The 23,205-nt window shown below is 34.2% G+C and overlaps 1 protein-coding gene across 7 annotated transcripts in view; it reads left to right on the top strand.

Annotated features, from left to right (window-relative positions):
* LOC149789180 (protein kinase C delta type-like) overlaps positions 1-23,205 on the top strand; it is a 227,101-nt gene that overhangs the window by 111,862 nt on the left and 92,034 nt on the right. For all 7 annotated transcript variants that reach the window (XM_089975327.1, XM_089975321.1, XM_089975324.1 and 4 more), the window contains one exon: positions 18,350-18,546. In XM_089975327.1, the coding sequence (XP_089831453.1) occupies positions 18,350-18,546 (197 nt within the window). The remainder of the gene's footprint in view (positions 1-18,349; positions 18,547-23,205) is intronic.

Raw genomic sequence — 23,205 nt, 5'->3', positions numbered from 1 at the left:
TATTTTCATTTTCACTACAAATTGGGGTACAGTATAAAGTATTTTTATTGCTTCAGATTGAACTTAAATTTTTGTGAAGAAAACCCTCAGTTTGTTGACATTCTTGATCTTCTCGTTCAAAGAGACATAAAGAGTTGTTTTTGATTGGCTGTTTTGCTCACACAGGAGCAGTTGGATGAAAATTGGTCTTTTCTTCTATTTATTGGACTTGTGCCTTTATTCTCGACTTGTGACTTTATTTTCAGGCCCCTTTTTCTCCACATCTCATACCTACCCTACCTTATGCACAGGGGGTTCTTTTGTATGTGTGCCATTTGGACAGGTCTGCTTTAAATTTAACAAGATGACCAGAGGAACAAAATTGAAAATCTGGACACAGACTATGGATCTGATCTTGGCTCAAAAATTATCTGATCTAAAAAATTCTAATTTTTTTGCTGCATTTTTCATCGAGTAGAATGTCCGAGTCACTTGGCATCATTGTAAAGCTAGATCCTCACTCCTTTATGAAACGATGTCTGCTTCTGTCTGTCATGAAATGTGGTCATGACACAGACCATAGGTGTACTACCTTGTGACACAAAAAGGAGGCATTTGGAGGATAACGAATTAACAGTTTTGAGGGGGAGAATCAAGTTTTTACTTGAACTGTTTTCTCTTACAAGAATGGGTATGATATGCTTCTAATGCTTTTATGATATATGTTTTTTTTCTCCACAAGCAAGGAGTATAATTTTAAACAAATGTTATTCATTTTATCAATGTCAACAGTCTAGTGAATAAGAACATGTGGTTCTCCCAATCGTCAACAATTGGAATTATGCATGTAGCTGGCTGAGGCTGTTTCCAATCATAAACAAGCCATTACTCCACTTTCTGAAGGGCTGTTAGTCTATATTGTCATTTTATTGTAAAACTTGGGCTTCTCAAATAATATTAGTGAAAAAAAAATTCTTTTCAAATGATGTCTGAAAGTTACCAATTGTACATGAAAATGTTATTTTGGCAATAACCTTTTGGTGTCTGTGTATGTATATATACTGTTTTTAAAGACATGCAGAAAATGGGTCAGTTAATTCATAGTCTCCAAATATTTATTAAGAATCCTGGAAAAAAAACTTGAATGTGGATAATTAAAATGGGAAAATTGTGAGAAGAACCTTTGTGAAGATATAATTGCATGATTTTGATGTCTTGAGAAAGGTCTTGAGAAAAGTTGATCAATAGGATCATTACGAATGAAATTCGCAAATTGGCAATTAGTCCAAAGGCAGTTTTCAGAAATGAACTAAAGTGGTCATACTGACCAACTATTTACTCAGTAATTGTGAAATATGCTTTCGTTAGTGTTAATTGTATGCAGCACACATCGATAGATACTCAGATACTGGTATATACAGTGTTCAACTTAAGATGCTTTTGCAGGATTCCATTGAAAATGGTTTTTGTTTTTAATGTAAATTCTAGGGAGGTGGGGACATATTTGATCATAATTCTATTTGCTGTGGACTATAATACATTTTATTCTTTTGTCTATGATGCTTTTCTTGCATCAAATATCATCAAAAATGCCATTCTTTGTTTGAGAATAGCTATAATTAAATTGTATATCACCAGACATACCATTCTTTGTTGGGCACCAGGTATACTTAACTCATCTATGACCAAACATGCCATTCTTTGAGACGATAATTAAATAATGGTACAGATTCCATTGTGAAATAGAGTTGGAACTGAATTGTTTTGGACTGGTGCCAGGATAATGTGACTGGGTGGGACATCATGCTTCATGTCTGTGTCATGATGCCCCAGTGCTAGACATCACTATAAAACTGTCACACTGCGAACATCGTAGCGATATGATTTGAAAAATTGTTGAAGCTATGTTAAAATTCCAAATCACCACCTGCTGCTTTTGCAGAATTATTTGGAAATGCATGGTAGTGCCAGGTATTAGACATGCATGGTAGTGCCAGGTATTAGACATGCATGGTAGTGCCAGGTATTAGACATGCATGGTACAGCCAGGTATTAGACATGCATGGAACGGCCAGGTATTGGACATGCATGGTACAGACAGGTATTGGACATGCATGGTACAGACAGGCATTAGGCATGGATTACTGGCCATGGTTTAGTCCAGTTGTTTCTTAGATGTCTTAAGTCAGGAAACTTTTTGAAATAAATACTAGTATACATATAAATACAGGGATTATAGAGTAAACTTTGTTGGCAGAACACTGAGCTTGATGGGTCACTCAAATAATATTGCTAAGTTGCAGTGCATGTAGATTTTTTTGTTGAATTCTTGGCTATTTTGATAGCATAGGCAAGAACACAGCTGTGTTAACTCTGAACATTTAAAAACTTTCTTTTTTGAAGTGCCATTAGTTACTTTCTTGAGGAGAGAAGAGCACTGAGCATGATAAATTAGTTTAGGTCAGGTATGGTATCTATGGTGAATTTCTTGCAGCATGTTTTACTTTATCAGTTAAGTTTTTTGTTGGATAGTGAAAGCGGTTTAATATTTTTCACAAAGTTTTCTTCAGTTGGAACAAGTTCGATTCTGTAAATCACAGCAATATACACGTAAATAATGGTACATGAAAAGTATGTTGATTTGTTAATTTATTTATTTTATCAGCACATTTGTTAGCATTCACTCTTGGTTAAGTTTTGTGTTTTGGATGGTTTTCAGGCACGGAAATTAATGGTGTTGGTATTCCAAGAATGTATTTCTAGTTTACTTTGAGTACTACTTAAAATATTGATTGAAATTGTTTAATTGGTATAAAAAAAGAGCTTTGAGATTGTTTCACTTTTCAAATATGTCACTTTGAATACTCTCTGTGTAAAGTCAAGTCTGATAAAAAAAAACCCCACCAATTTATAAAAATAGCTGTGCTAAACAGATAACACCAAAACCTTTTCATATGTTGGCACACAGAGAAAAAGTGCATGGAGATATTAATTCTCAAGGTGCAGTGCTAGGGTATTGTGCTAATAAACATAGTCAACAGTGTAGGTATGGATGCACAAGTATATTCTGACTTGAAGTGCAAGATCTTTTCTTGGCAGTTGGGCAATAATAACTGCATTCCAGGGCATTCTGATTTTTTTCTCTCTTTTTACAATGTGTATTATCAATATCTGCAGGAAACTGTTGAATTGTTATTTCATTGAACTTGTTGTCACATTGCATTTGAAATTACATTTATTTTAAAACCACACTTTTTTATGATTCTCAACTTTCTCATTATCAGCTGATTGCCAACAAAATTGCTGTCTTCCTTTCCAGTTGAGTCTTTTGTTTTTGTTGTTGTATATCAGTGTGGTTGCAGTATTTTATGGTGATTGGCCATCTACTTTTCAGTTTCAGCAAGCAAATTTAAAAGATAGAGGGTTTGTATCTGAATTTATTCATATGTACAAATCTTTTTTATTATGACATCAAAAATTATAATTTTTTTAAAAAAAGCCCTGAATGGAAATTTAATTGAATAGAAATGTCTGAAACGTACTTGGCATGGACTCACTTGCAGTGGAATGACACATTCACTGGGAATTTTGCATGGATTCCTATTTTAAGCATTATTGGAAGGATTTAATGGCATGTCAGCAGAATCCTGGCTAAATATTACAAATTTCCAAAAAATGTCAAGATAATAAAAAGTAAAATACTTTAGGAAGATAAACCATTCCAACATTGAAAGTTAAAACAAAAAATCCAGAAAAATAAGGTCAAAACGTGAAATATGAACCATATGTTTTGTTTAAAAAAACCCAAGATTTTAATTTGGTGGTAAAATTTGAAAGCTACATAGATCTTGTTAATATGATCATCACTGGCCATGAATTGCATAAATTACTGTTTTATATATTTAATTTCTTCCATTATGTCCTCAAATAGTGAGCTTTGAAGAATAAATGAAATTTTTTTGTCTTAATTAGCTCAGAATTTGCCAAGGTAGCAGTTTTTATGTCAAACCGTGATATTAATGATTATGAACTTTATATTCAGCAGTGTTAGAGTAGTTGTAATACATTTTCCTAATACTCAGCGATGCCAATACACAGTTCAGTCTGGTGTAAATGGAAATTATACCCATGGAAATTGCTGAATAAATAAATTATGGCTTTCATGCAGTATTTAGATCAATGAAATTAATGAAATAAAACTAAACTCTGTCCCAACATCTAACACAGTACATGCACTTTTTTCAGCTTTATCATTTTTGTAATCTCTTATACAAATGACAATGGTAACGTTTGTGCAGAACAATTACTGTTATTGTAAACTTAATGTTGCTGGTCAGATATTTTTGTATATTTCATAATTTTAAGAGAAAAGCCAAATCAGAGAACCCTGATCAACATATTGTCATTTGGAATAAATTAAAATGAACATCAGGAAAGCTTCATGACATGGTAAGCACCATGTGGAAAATCCTGAGTTACTATGGCATCTCAGAGAGGATTGTCAGGATTATCTATTAGGGGTGAAACAACACACCTGTGCCACATATCAGTATGATTCAGGATATGCAGCCTATGATACAGCACATTCTTGATACACATATTAGCTTGATGATCTTTCCATGATTAGAAGGTCATTCAGTGTTAGGTGGTGCCCTTTTATGTGTTGACATACTGGTTGTATTTCCAGCATGCAAATTAAAGGCAGACATAGATGTAGCTTATATTTATATGCCATTTTCATCCATGACAAGATAACAAACATACTTTCAGACTGTTAATTTTCAGTGATTCAATTCAATCTTTTAGGCCAATCTTGGCTGATCCATTTGATAGATGCAGGACTCATCAGTTAGCCACTATGACCTTTGTTTTGTGGTGCATGAATGCTTTAAAAACATCATATTACCAATTTCATGTCTCACTTGAAGTTGAAGACAGTACAGTGCTATCTTCAAAACATAAGAAAAAGTGCAATTTTCTAGTGCAAGGAAAATCTCATCCACAAGTCTGGATGTGTGATTGGGAGGGGGGTGATTACCAATAAAATCTCTCACATTGTAATTCCCTCATATGCAAAACATTTGCATTGGCTACATGCACTTTTTTGTTTGTGAAAAAGGAAAACTTTTGACAATGATGACACTCACTTCCCTTCCATAATAAAAAAAATAAAAATGTACACAAGGTGACAAACCTCATTGCGGCTTCAAATTTGCCTCCTTACTGATTCTGTATAAATTTTATAATGACTATCACTGATGGTATCATCACTTTCAGTGAATAATTCAATATCTCAACATTTCATATTTAGCTGTGTATTCTTTCACCTTATTTTCTTTTTTTAAGTGATTGGTCTACATCGTTTACAAGGATTAAAGGAAAGTTTTTTCCACGTTAATCTGACACAAGGATGAAGGAACTATAACTGCATATAGATCGTTTCACACAGTATCATGAATTTTATAAATGTTCAGGCTACTGACATTAAATGTAGTAAAAGTATCTAATTCATTTTAAATAATTTGTGTGAAATGAATCAGGTACTTTTAGCTACAATTAAAGATGCTGACCTGAAAATGTACTGAATAATAATAATAATAATAATAATAATAATAATAATGCTTTATTTATAGAGGGTTACAGATAAAAGAAAATTTGTGTTGCTAAGTGGATCGAACTACACATGTCACATTCGCCCCCTTGAAATATTAAATCCGTTGCATGTTGCATAATAACCAAATTGTTTACTGGTAATAGCCTTAATAAAGAAATAAATAATGCTTATAAACTTTGATAACTTTGTTTTTTGATTGCTTATGTTAATAAACGCGTTTCTTTCGCAACACTGTGTAGCGTTTTGTTCTGTGCAGCAATTTTAAACAGTGACCAGAAATACATGCGCAGTAATGACTGGTAACATGTTCTAAAGCTGTGCAAAGTACTGCATTGCAGCAGAACAAATATTATGATTACTGTAACAGTACTGTTGAGCATTCCATAACTGGATAAAATCATTTTTTTTGATATGGTCTTGGTTGAACTGAAATATAATGTTTCAAATTCAAGCAGTGATAATGTTCTCATCAGATTCACATTCAGGGGACATACATTTTATGACTGCAGTTAATCTGTTAGGTAAAATCTCATACAGGTGCCCTAGCTAGCTAGCTTAAATATATATACAGCAACAACAACAACAACTCATACATCATGAAACAAAATAATTAATGTATAAACTCTAAAAACCTTTTTTCTTCTTTGGAAAATAACTTTGTTCTTTTTTCATTTCATCTTAAATCATAGTATGTGATATATCTTTGTGACTATAAATTGATTAAGGCTTCATTAATGCAGTTTGGTCTTTTCATGGTAATCAGCACCAGCCAAGCCTTGATAAGCTAAATTTGCAGTGTGTTTACTGTTCTTCAGAGGAAAAGCTTGGTTCTTTGTTGCAGTAGAGAGAGCAATATTTAATTTACAGTGGTGTTTTTTAAGGTGGACAGTGCTTTGGTGACTGAATGTGGTCTTTCAAGGTAATCTGAGCAAACAATAACCATGAATCAGAATTCAATGTAACTTATTTCATTGCACTGTTGGGATAAGATAATTAACGTGGAGTTGGCTGGGCAGGGGATAGAATCTTTGCTAACCACATCACCTTGATCTAATTTATAGAAGGCAGGTGGGTGTTGCCAGTAGTTCTTTTTCTTTTCTACTGACAAAATGAGTGCCTGTGCACATGATGAATTCTCAGTTAAAAGGAATTACAAGGCAAATGACTAAGAATTATTCATGATTGCTGATGATTACAGTATAGGGTAAGTATCATTCATTGTGTATCCACCTCTTGTATCGAAATGTGTTTCATTATGCCAAAAGTATTGATGCATCAATATATCATTGAATCTTATCCAGTGTCTCATTTAAAACACATCCTGTCATATCGAACACAAAACAAACCTGTCTCTTTCTTTCACTGTTGACACTGGCATCAGGCAAGGAATCTTACTTTCACTGATCTTTTCACTTGGGTTATACTTTTGTCAAAAACTGGAAGATCTGGAGTTTGCAGATAAAAGTGGACTGCTGTTGCATACATTCCAACACATGCAGTTAAAGATAGCATACATACCATAGCCCAAACTACCAGCCTGGAGATCACTGTTGATAAGACAAAATGCATGTTAGTCAGTACAAACCAAGATACATCTATTCTCTTAGAGGGACAAGCCATTTAGAATGTCCACAAGTTTTAATGCCTTCAGCAGCATTGTGAACAAGTAAGGAGGAACAGATGAGATTATGAAGACACAGCATGCCTTTGCCACTCTCTGACCAGTAATGTTAGCATCCATCTTACATGCTCTAGAGGGAGGAAAATATATAGCCCAAGACTGTGACGCATGGAGAGCAGCAGCAAAGCCCTTTGTTCCAGATGGAACAAAGAGGAATAATAGATTATAATGTAATATAAAGTGTCTCTTTAAAATCTCTGTGATTTCCAGGCCTGTGTCTGTCCATAGTTCAGCATGAATTATTCACAAGCAACTTTAGTAATAACAAATCGGTTCCAGATGGAATCGATTTCGACCCCTTTACAGATTGTAATTACTTAATATAGATAAGAGTTTCCTTAAGAAAATACATATAACTATATCCAGCATGATTAATAAATCTAATTAACAGACTATTTCTCTTGAACATGTATACTTTTCTCATTGTTACATATCGTCCTCCTACAGTTGGATTGTGGAAGTGATTTGATTGATTTGTTTGATAAAAAGGTAAAACTCTTGTATAGACATGCTTATCAGGGATCCTGAAATTCTAATGTTTCCAATTGAACATTTTTTCCTGAAAATTAGCATGGGCAGCCATATTTTTGTGAAATTTAATTTTCTTGTGAAACTAAATATTTTTTTACAAAATCATTTTATCTCAGAAAATATGCCATAGGTTTTCACACAACATATGTATTTTTTTTTACTCCAATGGTTTTAAAAATTAATTTATTGAATTATGACTACCAGACTTACTAACTTGAAGATATGAAACACCTGCCATGTATACTGGCTTATGAGTTCAGCTGCAAACTGCACAGATCAAGATCAGCCATCACATTGATATACTTGCAGATCAGGGTCTGTGCAGTTTATTAGGATTAATAAGTAGAACAAACAACATTGAGCCTGAACATCTGCAGGCGTTAATATGTGATGGCATATCAGGATCCTTGTTTTTTACAGTTTAACTTGACTTATAAGCAAGTATATAAGGTTTTTGATGGCATTTTTGGTAAAGTTGGCTGTTAAAATTTGATTTGATCCCCAAATAAATTTAGGAGGAGAATAATGAAAGCGAAATTGTTGTTGACTGTCCGACAGAGAAAACAATGTGTAAACTAGACCTATAGTAATCACTGTTAAGCTGAGTGCATGACACCTTCACTGATAGTCCATTAATGAAAGACTGTAAACTGGACCTATAGTAATCACTGTTAAGCTGAGTGGATGACACCTTCATTGATAGTCCATCAATGAGAGACTGTAAACTGGACCTATAGTAATCACTGTTAAGCTGAGTGGATGACACCTTCGTTGATAGTCCATTAATGAAAGACTGTAAACTGGACCTATAGTAATCACTGTTAAGCTGAGTGGATGACACCTTCTTTGATAGTCCGTAATGAAAGACTGTAAACTGGACCTATACTAATCACTGTTAAGCTGAGTGGATGACACCTTCATTGATAGTCCATTAGTGAAAGACTGTAAACTGGACCTATAGTAATCACTGTTAAGCTGAGTGGATGACACCTTCATTGATAGTCCATTAATGAAAGACTGTAAACTGGACCTATAGTAATCACTGTTAAGCTGAGTGGATGACACCTTCATTGATAGTCCATCAACGAGAGACTGTAAACTGGACCTATAGTGTTCACTGCTAAGCTGAGTGGATGACACCTTCAGTGATAGTCCATCACTGAAAGACTGTAAACTAGACCCAGTGACATTTGAATTTTACTCTGTTAGGGTAATTATTTGGCAGTTTCATTGATAAAGAAATCGAAAACAGCTCGCTATAATGACATTTGAGGTACCCTGTGGCTGATGTCCAGTTAGAGTATGTGCTGGTCAAAATGTTTGATCTGATGGACATGTCCAGCAAATGCAGTGATTTCAGGATTGTTATATCAGTGGTTTTGAAAACTATGGAGCCAAAACAGAAAGGTTTTGAAGGTCAAATTATTATTTTGTCAAACTTCAGTTTATTGATATGCTGTTTATTGATAGCAGGGAGAGAGAGAGAGAGAGAGAGAGAGAGAGAGAGAGAGAGAGAGAGAGAGAGAGAGAGACTGAAGCTAGATTAATTCTCTCTATTCAACCTATGTTAATAACTAGTCTGGAAAATGACATTTTATGATATTTATTTCAAATGGCCCTAAAATTGTCCCTTGATTGTCTCTACTTTGTCATTTCTTCTTCTTGACCCTATGTTAACATATCTATTGAACTGTTCTCCTAGTGGGTCCTAATTAAAATCCAACTATGCCCTCAATCAGAGCATATCCCATCCATCATAGGCAGCAATTTATTGCAAGCCTAGCCCATACATCAAAGTTGATGGTTATGTGTAACACTAACCATAGCAAAATTTGCTGTGTCAACAAAACACCTAAAAATATTTTGGACAATTGCGTTGAACTTTTCGGACTATTTGGAATTGAATTCACAATACTGTAATTTCCCTTTAAATTTTCACTTTTGTATTCTAGGAAAATAAATTGTTGAATTTTACAAAACTGGTTGATTTTCACTCTTTTCTATTTCTTAGTTTAAAACCATAGAATTATAATAATATTTGTGTGTGTGCGTGTGTGATTTGGATTTTTAATGTAGATTTAACCATTTTTCAGTCATATCGCTAAAATGTCTGCAGTGTGACAGTTTATAGTGATGTCTAGTACTGGGGCATCATGCCGCAGACATGTAGCATGATGTCCCCACTCAGTCACATTATCCTGACACCAGGCCGACCAGTCCTAACACTAACCTGTCAATGCTGAACGCCAAGCGAGGCAGCTGTTAGTACCATTTTTGTAAGTCTAGTACTGGGGCATCATGCCGCAGACATGTAGCATGATGTCCCACCCAGTCACATTATCCTGACACCAAGCTGACCAGTCCAAACACTAACATCTTAATGCTGAGCACCAAGCGAGGCAGCTTTTTGTACCATTTTTATGTTTGGTATGACTCAACCGGGGATTGAACCCACGACCTCCAGCATCCAGAGCAGATGCTCTAACCATTAGGACACTGGGACAGTTTAGAATTAATAATAATAACAATAATGAGGACTTTGTATAGCACCGAATCTTTAGAAGCTCTAAGCACTTTACAACATTAGACAACACCTATAACATAAAAAAAAGATATATAATGATATTACAGTAAACAAGAAGTCTTTGGTATGACTTGGCTGGGGATTGAACCCACAACCTCCCACATTTGAGGCAGACACTCTAACCACTAGGCCACTGGAGCAGTTATAATACTTGTGTGGATGTGTGTGCAGATAATTTTGTAAGTATTATGGTGCCTTAGTTAATGTGAATAATTATAATAATGTGTTCAAGATATGGTTATTTTACAATGCCTAAAAATGTTTACAGTGTGTCATGTTTTGAAAGATGTTTATCGTTTCTGTAAAATAAACATTTTTCCTAATTATGCTCCCCTCCATTATAAGAAGGAGGTTGCAGAGTATTATGGTCCTCATCCTTTCCTCAGGAACTTAGAAAGAATTCATGGATATATCTCAGGTTGTTACAGATAGTTTTATAGATACTATCATGCTTCAGTTAATGTGCATGACATGAAGATTGATATCATCTTATGGTTAGTAAATGACTATAAATGTGTAATATTTTTAAAGATATTCATCTTTGTACTAAATTAGAACTTTTACCCATTAATTATTCCTGCTCCCTCATCCCCCATCTCAATTTTTATGTGTATCTGTTATTTGTATTATTTTCATAATAGTTTTTTAAAGTGTCATTTAGTTTATGACATTTTTAATGCTAATGTCATGTGATCTTAGACTGCACTTGAAAGATGAGTCATGTGTTAGTACATACGTTGTTTCATTCATAAATTTATAAGTTGATGAATTTTCTTAGTTAAAGTAAATATCACATGATCTGTTAAAGACATTAGTTTTTGGTAAAAGGTCAGACTGACCCAATTTTCTGATTGGCTAGAACTGAAACTGCTGTTCTGTTTACTGATAAGAGTATTTCATTATATCTAGAATGATTCATTCAGAGTCTCATTTTTCATTGTTCACTATTGCATACTGTATTATTTTTCTGTATAAGTAAATTATTATGCAAAAGTATGCAGACTTAGACATTCTTATAGTGTACTATTGGTTTTGGAAGTTATTCAGAGAGCATTTATCATTTATTTAATTTTAATCATTTGTTAGAATTAACAGTGCTATAACATTCATTTACTGGTAAATACTATTTGGAAATATAATAGCTGTACTGTGAATTCATTTAAAGATGTTTGGATTAATAGTTGTATTGAAATCATGGTGAATTCATTTAAAGACATTTTGGGATTATATCAGATATATTGATTTCTTTTGTTACTGCTGACATATCAGTACAGTATAGTGACATCATTTGGAATAGTTGACTGGAACTCATTCGGATTACTTGGAAATATTTGAATTGATTTAATCTTTAGGATTTTAAGAAGTCATTCACCATGCTGCAAGTTATTTTTAATTCTTTTTCTTTGTATTTTAGGGAAATAAATTAACATTTAAATTTTACAAAACTTGGTTTTGCTCATTTTTTGATGCATACTTTAAGACCCTAGAGTCATAACACTGTGGAGTGTGGTATATAGTGTTGCATGTCTTTTCTGTGATCATTGTTCTCACAAAATTACTTACATCTTTTCTGCATAATAACATTGGAAAAATGTGTGGACCAAAGTCAGACATTTAATTTAGAAGATTTAAGTCTAGTTTGTTGTTTTTGGTCAAAATTGACAGATTACATACATAATTCTTAAAAGTGTAACATTGTGAATTTCATTTCAACTAGATCACTTCAGCAGACTTCATCGATTGAAACCATATTCAGTGTGAGGCTTTATGCTGAGAAAACACAGGCCTAGTTGATTTTGATCTGCTCATGTAAAAGTTTGCAGGGGTTATGACCCTTTTCTTAGAACTTAAACTTTGTCCTGTATCATTATTCTTTATACTTGAAGGACTCAATGGATTGTATAACAATTCTGTATACTGAGAAGTTTTATTTTGCCAAAAGAATTTGAGTTATTACACCTCCTATTGGACTTGGAAGTTTGAATTGCCAGCATAAATTCAGTTTCTAGCATATACACTCACTTATAAGTTGACTCAAAGTACAAACAACAAAGATCCTGATTTGCTGTTGCATAATGCATCTGCAGATTCGGATCATTGTTGTTTTGATCTTCTCAATTCTAACAAAACTGCACAGACCCAGATTTGCCAGCACATTATGTGACTGCAGATCTTTGTGCATATATGGTTTGTAATTTTTTAAGGACTTGACAGAAAGAAACCAGATTTATTTTGGCAAGTCTTGGACCAAGTTTGATTTTCATGTAATATTTTAAACAGAAATGGAAAAAAAAAATGAAAAATTAAATTTCTACTAACTGTATATCAAAAAGATTGAGAACTTTACTGCCATGTTGGACTTGAAATCTTTAGTTTGAATTTGGAATCAAGATGCCTTTAATTATACCATGGGGGGGGGGCATTATTTATTTACATCACCCAAGGCTCCCCCATCTATGTGTGGGTATGTGCAAGAAGATATAAATTTGGAAAATTGTACATATTTACAAATAGTTATTAATGCTATCTCCAACTTTGAAATCACCATCTTTAATTACATTGGTAGAATGAGTTGTGGAACATTTTGCAGTGCACATGCTTGCACACCAGCTCAATCAATTTTAAATTTTGACTTAAAATACTGGGGCAAGTAATTTCATGTTCCTATTTCATCTTAGGTATATTTTGACATGCAAGTATTGGGGCCCCGAATGGCCGAGTGGTCTAAAGCGCTCTCCGTTACGGATCACTGCCATCTCACCTCAGTCTGCGTGGGTTCGAGTCTCGGATTCGGCTAATGTGGGTATGTGAGAAAGCTTGCCAGTAGCTTCTCGTGGGTCAGTGGTTCTTTCTGGGTTCTTCCTCCACCATTAATACTGGCTGCCATGTATAGCCTATCGTGTGCTGCAAAATGGCGTTAAACCCTACAACAACAACAACAACATGCAAGTATTAATTGGGACTTGACCTTTCTGGTCTTTTCTTGCTCTATTGGTCATAGACCAGAGGAGTTCACATAATTGATCAATACTCTTCCTAAATGACTTGAGGATTGCCATGAGACTTGTCACATGCACTAATCTCATGGTCTGCTTGGTCATGAATGAAAATGATATTCAAGGATATCCACTGTGGTCCTCTTGAAAATCTTGTTATAGCTACTTCTCTTGATTGGATGGGGTTTTCACCAAAAGACTTCTTGTGAGATATGGTTTTGTCCTGAATGAAAATGGTGCCAATTGTACATCCAGTATGAGCACAAATATATGTGAACCTCCTGCATGGGGGTGGTGGTGGTTCTCTCGAATTTAGGGGTGTCTCATGCCTTTCCTATTACTCACAGAAATTTTCTGTCTAAACAAAGTTATTAGTGATTTTTTTTCTCATTATTTCACATTGTGGTTCCAGTGTGATATATTTATGGTAATGACTTAATTGACTTCAGCAGGGCAAGACAATGTAGTTGCTAATTTCACCATTTGATACTATTGGCATGGTCAGCTGGCTTTATTGTATGAAGATTATCAATGTTGATTGTAGTATGTGAGCAGAAGTAATTCAAACTGTTTGATTTTGTAATGATGTCTAGTTATACATTAACTGATTATGGTTGCATTATTTAAGAGCTCAGTCAGCATAAAACAATTTTTCAGTCATATCGCTACAATGTCTGCAGTGTTTCATTTTGTATTGATGTCTAGTTTTACATTAACTGATTATGGTTGCATTATTTAAGAGCTCAGTCAGCATAAAACAATAAAACTACTTTGATTCTCTCACATGGTATGTTCTTCACAATGCTTGAAGTTGTGGAGATGGATTTTAGTTGATGCTTATGATGTATGATCAAAAATAATTTGGACAGGATTATAGATATTAATTGATTATGGCAGAATTTTACAGTAGCTCAAATTGCCTAAAACTGTGTTGGTTTGACATGGTATTTAAAGTTTGTCAAGATGTCTATGAACACCAGTGCTAAAACGCCAAGATCCAAGCAACTGAAATATCAGATGAAATTCAGTGATGGTTGGAAGTGGGAATTTCATTGGTTGCAATCATGTTCAGACGGATATGAATATGCATTCCTATAAAGCTGATTTTAAAGTCTGTTGCTGTGGCAAAAATAACATCACCTCTCATACAGTATTACTACTCTCTTGTCTTAAAATAAGTAATAGAAAAGGGTGAGAACCAACAAGTTTTGTAAATTTCAACAAATAATTTATTTTCCTAGAATACAAAATTTAAAAATGTAAAAAGAACTTATGATATTGCAAACTAAATTCCAAATAATCCTAGAATTTTTAATACAAGCCCTAATATTTAAAATTCTGAATAAACTTTAGTGATATCCAAAACAAATCCAATGCTGGAACTGTTGATGTGCCTGTGGTGTGGCCTGTATCACAATGTTGTGCCAAATGGCTTTTGTTGAATCACAATAATACAATCCAAGAATATATCCTTAATGGAATTTCAGTATGAAACACTGGACACTAAGTAATGCAACTGATTCTGCTCAGATGTTACAGCATCAATAAATAATTGTTTCAGTAACAAGATTATATAGTCCTTCATCTGACCTCACACTTAGTATTTTCAAAACAAAACTATACCTAATGGAACATTTCGTTCTGCAAGGTTCCAGATTTTTATAAGACATAATCCTAGTTATAATTATAAGGTCTGACTAAAATTATAATAAAGGACAGGGAAAACATAATGTCTTTGACTCGGACTTAAAGTCGTAAATATGTTTACTTCTATTCATTATGATCCCAATATTAAATCCATACTCACAGAGTAAATATTTGCTATGTATTAGTTGTTTACAGAATTAAAAAAATTCAATGATCTTTGTCAGATACACAATCAACATGATTTTGGACAAGGTCAGCTACAAAGTTATAATTTTAAATAACCCACAGCATATAATGAAATACAAAAGTATAAAAAACTAGCAAACAATGCAAATTAAATATACATAACCGCAGCAACTACATCTCAGAAAAGCATATAAAACATGGCCACAAATATGCTATCACTCAATTCCATATTTGCAGAATCTGCATCAACTGTGGATAAAGTTGCAGGTACTGACACCATTTACCAACTTTACAGCTGAACATAATCTGCCATTTCTGGTAGAAGATCAAATTTTTAGGTCTGGTCAGAAAAGTGTTCACCGATTTGTAAATATCAATAAAGTTCCCATGCAAACAGACAAATCTACCCACATAGTGACTAGTTCATTATTCAAAAGTGTGTGTGTGGGTATGTGTAATTTGGATTTTTAACTTAGCTTTAACAATTTTTCAGTCATATCGCTTCAATGCCTGCAGTGTTTCATTTTGTAATGATGTTTAGCACTGGGGAATCATGCCACAGACATGTAGCATGATGTCCCACATATTCACATTACCCTGACACCTGAGGCCACCAGTTCTAACTATAACCTCTTAATGCTGAGCACCTAGCAAGGCAGCTGTAAGTAACATTGTTGAAAAGTAATCATAATTTTAAATAATAATAACAATAATAATAATAATAATAATAATAGTAATAATTTGTTATATAAATTCACTGTTGTGAGTGACTATCAGCAGAATGTGATACACTCCCTCCCCCCATTTGATTGTCATTATTAAAGATTTGTGATGGTGATGATAATGATGAAAAACAAACTAAGGTATCTGCAAATTAGAACTTAAAGTCACCAAGGTACAAGGGTCCCACGAGAAGCTACTGGCAAGCTTTCTCACATACCCTCATTTGCCGAGCCCGAGACTTGAACACATGCAGACAGAGGTGAGATGGCAGTGATCCATAACTGTGAGTGCTTTAGACCACTCGGCCACTTGGGGCACCTATAATTTATGTGCTTGTTTCATATGGGCAATCTTACTGAGATTAAAACAATATTCAACCCAGACAGTCTAAGCAGTTTTGGCAGGCAGTCAGCAATCAGAATCTACTCATAGGCAGAAATAATTTAAACCTTAGGTGGTATCTATCAGCTTTGGGAGACAAATGTTAGATACTGAAACATTTGCTAACTCAACTTTATGCATTCATTTGTAACAGCAGGACATACTAATGTAAGGGATTTTGGTTATTACCCCAGGGTTACTGCCTAGAAAGTGTTTTGTTGGTGGTTGCAGTATTTGGCATTATGGTAATACAAGGCAATACAAGGCATGAGGTATGCCATGGAGTGCTCTTGGTTGGTTTATGGGGCAGGGGTCAAGTTTTATGTACAGATTTAATGCTACAATCAGCGACCTAGTATAAAAAATCATAAAGTATGAAATACACTAGTGAGATCAACAAGGTCCATATACTTATATTGGATACCTATATTAAAACAAAGCCCACTTGACCAAAGAAGTCAATGGCAGTTCATAACAGGAGAAGTTTATGCACCCCAACCCCAAATTTCTGCCTGGAATTTTCATGTCCAAAGGTCATTTTTGACACCATGTGATGCTCACAGTGCAAACACAAGCCCTTTTCCTAGATGACAAGAATAAACCTGCTTGTAAAGTGGCGCACATCATTTAGTATTGGAAAGCAACATTGTTTAACCACAGTGACATAGTGCATGAATTAAACAGGCACTACAATTTTTAGTACAGGGTATTAGTCAATGAATGAAAGAGTTTTATATAAAAGAATTGTAATAATGCCATTTGCCAGATGGCAGGCATATGATTTGCACTTCACATTCTTATTTAGACAGATAAATCAGATACAGGTTGAGTGGGGAACAAAACCAGATAAAAATGGTTAAACTCTATACAGATCTTTTTGGGAATGCTACACAGCTAGTTTCATTGGTTAAAGGAGTTATATTTTTTGAGGCATTTAACCCTTTACTCCCCAGGTACACTTTTGTATGCCTTTACCTCCTTTGCCTCCCATCTACGCATAACTACACTTTTACCTTTGCCTCCCATCTATGCATTTCTATGTATTACACAGTATCTACTATGAATATGTTACGTGTTCCATTTAAACGTTGATTCATGTGAGATAACCAAACTCTGGCAAAAAAAATACATCATCTTTACTAACATTTGATTTTAATGACATATTACTTAACATTAGAATATATAACAAATGCAGACTTGCGGTTGAAATTATTAGGTTATTTTTAGGCTTTTCCGGGAATGTGAGAATAATATTTTTTTTTTAAGATGACGTTGCTTTATGGTTTATTGAGGTTCTTTTTATGGGGAGCAAGAGTATGACGTCATGAACATCATATGGGATGTGCAGGTAAAAGGGTTAGATTTTTGAATTGATTCCTACATTTCTAGCATTGAGGAAGCCATCAGTTTATTTATTGACTGAGTGTGTCTTGAAGCATGTACAGATTTCTTGCCTTCAAATCAAAATAGGGACAAATTAGTATCAGCAATGGACATATGAGGCAAATATAGACAAGTTGATATCTAAAATGGACATGTGAATAAATTGTTTCCTGTCATTTTTGGAGAAACTTTCAGTACATAATGAGGATGATGGTAGTGGTGGTGCTGTAACCAACTCAGTATGAAAGTATTTTGCAAGCCCATAACTCTTAAAAAGATGAGACCTGTCATTCTGCGGAATCAATGTTCAGTCTATTTGTCCATAGAGAACTGAAATTCAGAAAAATTTCAGCACCAGAAAGTCTGTCAGCATAAAGCAAGTCAGTCCTGAGCTATTTGCATATAATTATTTTCACTTTGCTTTCTTGGCCCATACTTCATTCCAATGTAGGTTTCTGTAGAATTGACTGAAATGTTACACGGGCTTATCAGCCTTGGCTTTGTTGGAGCATGTTTTGTATCAGCCAGTTTTGATAAGCAGTGTTATTTTGTATCTCTGGTTGTTTATGTGCAATGAAATTCTGCACCTTTCTTGCATTCAGTTCATGCATTATTTCAATGTTTTGTTACCTACTTCTTTCCAGGTCGTGGTGTGCAGCTAATACAGAAAAAGAAGACAATCTATCCAGAATGGAACACCTGTTTTGATGCTCATCTATACGAGGGCAGGGTCATCCAAATGGTATGCATGGAGCGGCCCAATCGTTTCCTTGGAGATGTTTCTATCAGAGCGAGGTCCTTAGCAGAGAAATGCACAGACTCAAATATTGCAACAATATGGGTAATTAAATTTTATTACAATTTAATTTATTTGAATTCCAAAAATTATTTTGAGTTTGCATGTTTTTACAGTGTGTGCAATATTTTTCATGTTAAATTAAAAAATTTTCTCACTTGTTAATAACAGATCACTTTAATTGAAATGAATGTGTCAGGAATGAATAACATTGGTTAATCAAAATGAATTTCTTGTATCAAACTGAGCTTCAAAGTGGTTGCAACTCCATTTTCTTTCCCTTAAGTAATGCATGCCAAACATTGTTCATTTTTGTCAGATAGCACATTGATAGAAGAAAAGGATTTTAAAAAGATGACAATTATTTTTTGTACTGTACTACTTTTAAGATTTTTTGTTTCTCTTAGAGGTTAAAATCATCAGATTTAATGAATTTTTGTTCATTGAAGTTTTAAATTGGCATTGATATGAAAATATGTAATGATAATCGACTCAGAAATATAGGAGTACAGCAAAAACAACTTACATGAATAAGTGTTAACTAATATATAGATTTTCTTATTTGTTAATTGCCCAAACCACAGGTACTTGTCTTTGTCTGTAAGGATAGTACATAAAACTTCAAACAGCTCTCCTCCCCTCCTCCAATCAACTAAAAATGATTAACTTGCTCCCAGTGAATTTTGACCCCTTGCAGATTTGAGATGCTTTTTAATACCATCTATGCTTTCAATGACAAAAGAGCTATGTGAATGGAAAGGATACATTATCAACTATTTCATTGTGTATGGTTTATGTTCATTTAATAGCCATTTTTATTAGAAGTTTTTCCATTATGTAATGTAGTTCCAGCCTAGAGGCAGCATCATTGTATCTACTTTACTATCTACTACAGCGATACACTATATTCATTTCTCATTGGTGGTTATTATTTTACTCTAGAATTAAGTGGTAACTTACAAACCAGCCAGTTTGGCTTGCAGGGATTTCCATCCGTAAGCCTATAGCATTCTGCCTATCATTCTGTTATTGAGAATAAATTGATTCTAATAATAAAACAGTTATTGTATGCTCCTCTACTTGAACTTTTGACCTTGAAAATCCATTCAAGCCATATAGAGGGGCATAACTCCCTTTGATCCTGTCTACTATATTAAACAAACTTTTTATTCTTCCATCAGTATTCTCAGTTCTTTGATTTCTTAAACTGTTGTTTGTTTATGTATAGGTAAGATAAAATTAACATTTTAAAAAATAATCATGATCATGGTTTTACTTGGTATTAAGTCTGGCAGAAACTTTACACAGAACATTACGTTACATAGTATTATGTAGTGTTGGTCATAGAGTTGATGGCTACTCATATGCGTAAAGATGTTGGTGACATCTTAAAGCAAAAACCCAAAAGTCTCTTCATCCCTCAAAGCTGGCTACTCATATGCGTAAAGATGTTGGTGACATCTTAAAGCAAAAACCCAAAAGTCTCTTCATCCCTCAAAGCTGCAAGTAAAACGGTTGAATTTGCAATTAAAACTTGAGATATACAAGTAAAAATCGTCAACTGGTTGTCCTCTAGTGACCTTTAGAAACCTAATGCTGCAGATAGAAAATGATATCAGCACTTTCTAATTTCAGGTATTACCATGTTTAACACTAAAAACAGTTGTGTCATGCCTTTCAGCCTGTGATTGGGAAAATGCCTTGGAGATGCATGTACTATATGGTACCCGCCATTGCATATCTGCACGTACATTGTTTACCACATAATGTCATGAATACATCACATATTTTCATAGCATTCATTTTTCTCACTTGACTGAGATGACATACTCTGGGCCAAAACATTCCCAATTTTTTTCATGCATGATCTCACTTGAGAGCTTTCTTTTACTGAACTTGTTCAGACAATTCCATAAATGTATAATACTTTGTCATGGTTTTATCTTACCTGGTTTACTGTACTGTGTGACCGAGTATTCTGCCATATTTTATTGCATTTTCCCCCTTTTGTGCTTTGTCACTCCATCAAATTATTTCCTATATGGAATTTTATAGAAAAGATACAAAGGATTCATATTGGGTTTCAGCATATGTCACCATCTTACATGTGACTGCTCTGGCTTGCATGGAACCTACAAGTGATAAGTCTAATATATTTCCTGAGCAATCAGACTCGGCTAATGGTACAGGTCCTGGACAATGCAGAAATGAAGACCTATATGGAAAATTTATTCAACAGTAAAATCACTTTCCTTCAAAAACCACCCCAAATGCAGCCATGATTGAAGCTTTCTTACTATAATTTATCATCATCAGAAGATGAAAGTTAAGACCCTTTATTAGTGAATTTGAGGCTAGGCAATATGTTTGAGATAATACTTAGAGTACTTTAAATAGTGAATTTGAGGCTAGGCAATATGTAGAGATAATACTTAGAGTACTTTAAATAGTGAATTTCAGGCTAGGCAATTTGTAGAGATAATACTTAGAATACTTTAAATAGTGAATTTCAGTGGATACTCTGAGGTTGAAACAGATAATGACTGCTGTCATGCAGAGCTAAGTATGCTGTTAAAAATCACTTTTTTTATTACTCTAATTCGTCGTTTCTAACACCTTCAGTTTTTGTCACCATTAATTCCCCCACTCATTTGAATTATGCTGATATTTTCTGATGTGACCAAATTAATAGGGCAAGGTAACCAAAAATTTGAAATGGCCACTAAAGTTAAGATTGTGATATGGTTGCAGAGACATTTGAAAGGTATCTAGAGCACTGCTGCTGTTTCCTAAAGTTCTGTATTGTTTATTTATGGTGTCAGCTGCCAGTGAATTAATTTCTTGAGAAATTTATCAAATTTACATATGCAGAGTTAAGGTGGACAGTTGTTTGAGCCTTGAAGTAATGGAAAATTAAGAGCTTCAATTTTAAAAATGTACTTTATTCTTGTTCCCTTTTAAAGATAGAAACTGAAAAGAATGTGTGTATTAGACGTTTTTCAGTTTCATGAATATGGAAGAAGAATGTAGTATTGCTATCATCCTTCTGTGTATCTGTCTGTATTTTCATCCATCCATCCAGTTCTTTTCTGGGTGGAGGTCATCATGGAGGGGCATTTGTATTGCATGAACACATTTCTTGTTCATTTAAGTGATACAGGTGTTGTATAAGGAGCAGAGAAACAATTGGTCAAATTCAGATAGCTCCCAGTTGCATCAAGCTGCATTAAACGTTGGGTGTAAAAGTGCATAGAGGCAGGCAACTAACGTTCAGTGAGAAGATTTAAAAAAAAGAGACAGCAATTTTGGCAGTTAATGAAGCATTATTAGGAGGGAGTTATTATGGCTCATTGGTTCTAGATTCATGACTGAAAAGTTTTGGATTAAAATTCTACTATTAAATCAGCTACTATGTTTTACCATGATTTAATTCTTGACAAGTTATGTTAGAACCTTTTTATCACAGCAAGAACGTTTTATTCTGGGTTAAACCATTCAGAATATTTTATGCCATTTTGTTTTCTTCACTTTTTTGTTTCACTTCCCTTTTGATTAACTTCATTTAGGTTAGCAAATACTCTTTATAAATACATCAAAATTATTAATGAAATAAGTTACAAGATTGTAATAAAATATCTGATTTTTATGACACAAAAACTATGATAATGTATTGATCACTAAGTATGCAATAGATTAATTTTCATACCAGATCAGTACACTCTGTTTTCTGAGATTGTCGAAACTGAATGATGTTACACTAAATACAGTCACTATATTTATGAAGCTAAAGAAAAACCAGGCATGAGAGATGATGACTTGTAATTATATCTGAAAGGTATGCTTATGGGGAAATTAACAGGAACTGATATATCTGGGTACTTTGCACAGCCAACAGCAAAAGGTTCATTATCAAAACAGATCAGGGTCTGTGCTGTTCATTTAACATAATGTTTATGGTCACTTGTACTGTAAGTCATATCCAGTTGCAGGTAACAGACCCAGCTCAGCCATTGCATGATGTACCAGCAGATTTTGGTCTCTTGTCTGTTTACTGATTAGTCCTTGCAAAAAAGACATTAACCCTGATCTACCATCATATAATGCACAATTAGATCAGGGCTTATTATCAGCTGATTAGTCCTCACTGCATAGACCCAGATTTTCCAGTATATAAGGGACCAGTAGATTTGGGTCTGTGTTAATTGTACTGATTAGTCCTAACAAACATGATAGACCCAGATCTGACATCACATAATGCTTTAGCAGATATGAGTCTGTGTTTGTTCTACTGATTAGTCCTACTGCATTGACCCAGATTTGCCAGCACATGAAGCACCAGTAGATGAGGGTCTATATTCTACTGAATAATCATAACATACATTGATCCAGGTCTGACATCAGATAATGCACCAGTTGATCAGGGTTTGTGTTTCTTCAACAGATTAGTCCTGACTGCATTTTCACAGATCTACCAGCAAATTTTGTAGTTGTACATGAATATTTATGTAGGACTTAATGTAAACAGTACAGACCCTTATGTGTCAGCACATTACGAAATGAAAGTTGAGGGTTTTGGCTGTTATGCATGCATGCATACAGCAATCATCATCAATGCCACTTGCATCCTTGACCTTAAGTAACCTTTTTGACTGGTCAGTTAATTGCTTTGAAAAAGAAACACTGCACCATTTTAAAGCTGAGCAC

Source organism: Sinohyriopsis cumingii, chromosome 11 (genome assembly GCF_028554795.1).
Source record: "Sinohyriopsis cumingii isolate HCF-2022 chromosome 11, ASM2855479v2, whole genome shotgun sequence".
Taxonomy (NCBI): domain Eukaryota; kingdom Metazoa; phylum Mollusca; class Bivalvia; order Unionida; family Unionidae; genus Sinohyriopsis; species Sinohyriopsis cumingii.
This window is presented reverse-complemented; position numbering and strand designations above follow the sequence as displayed.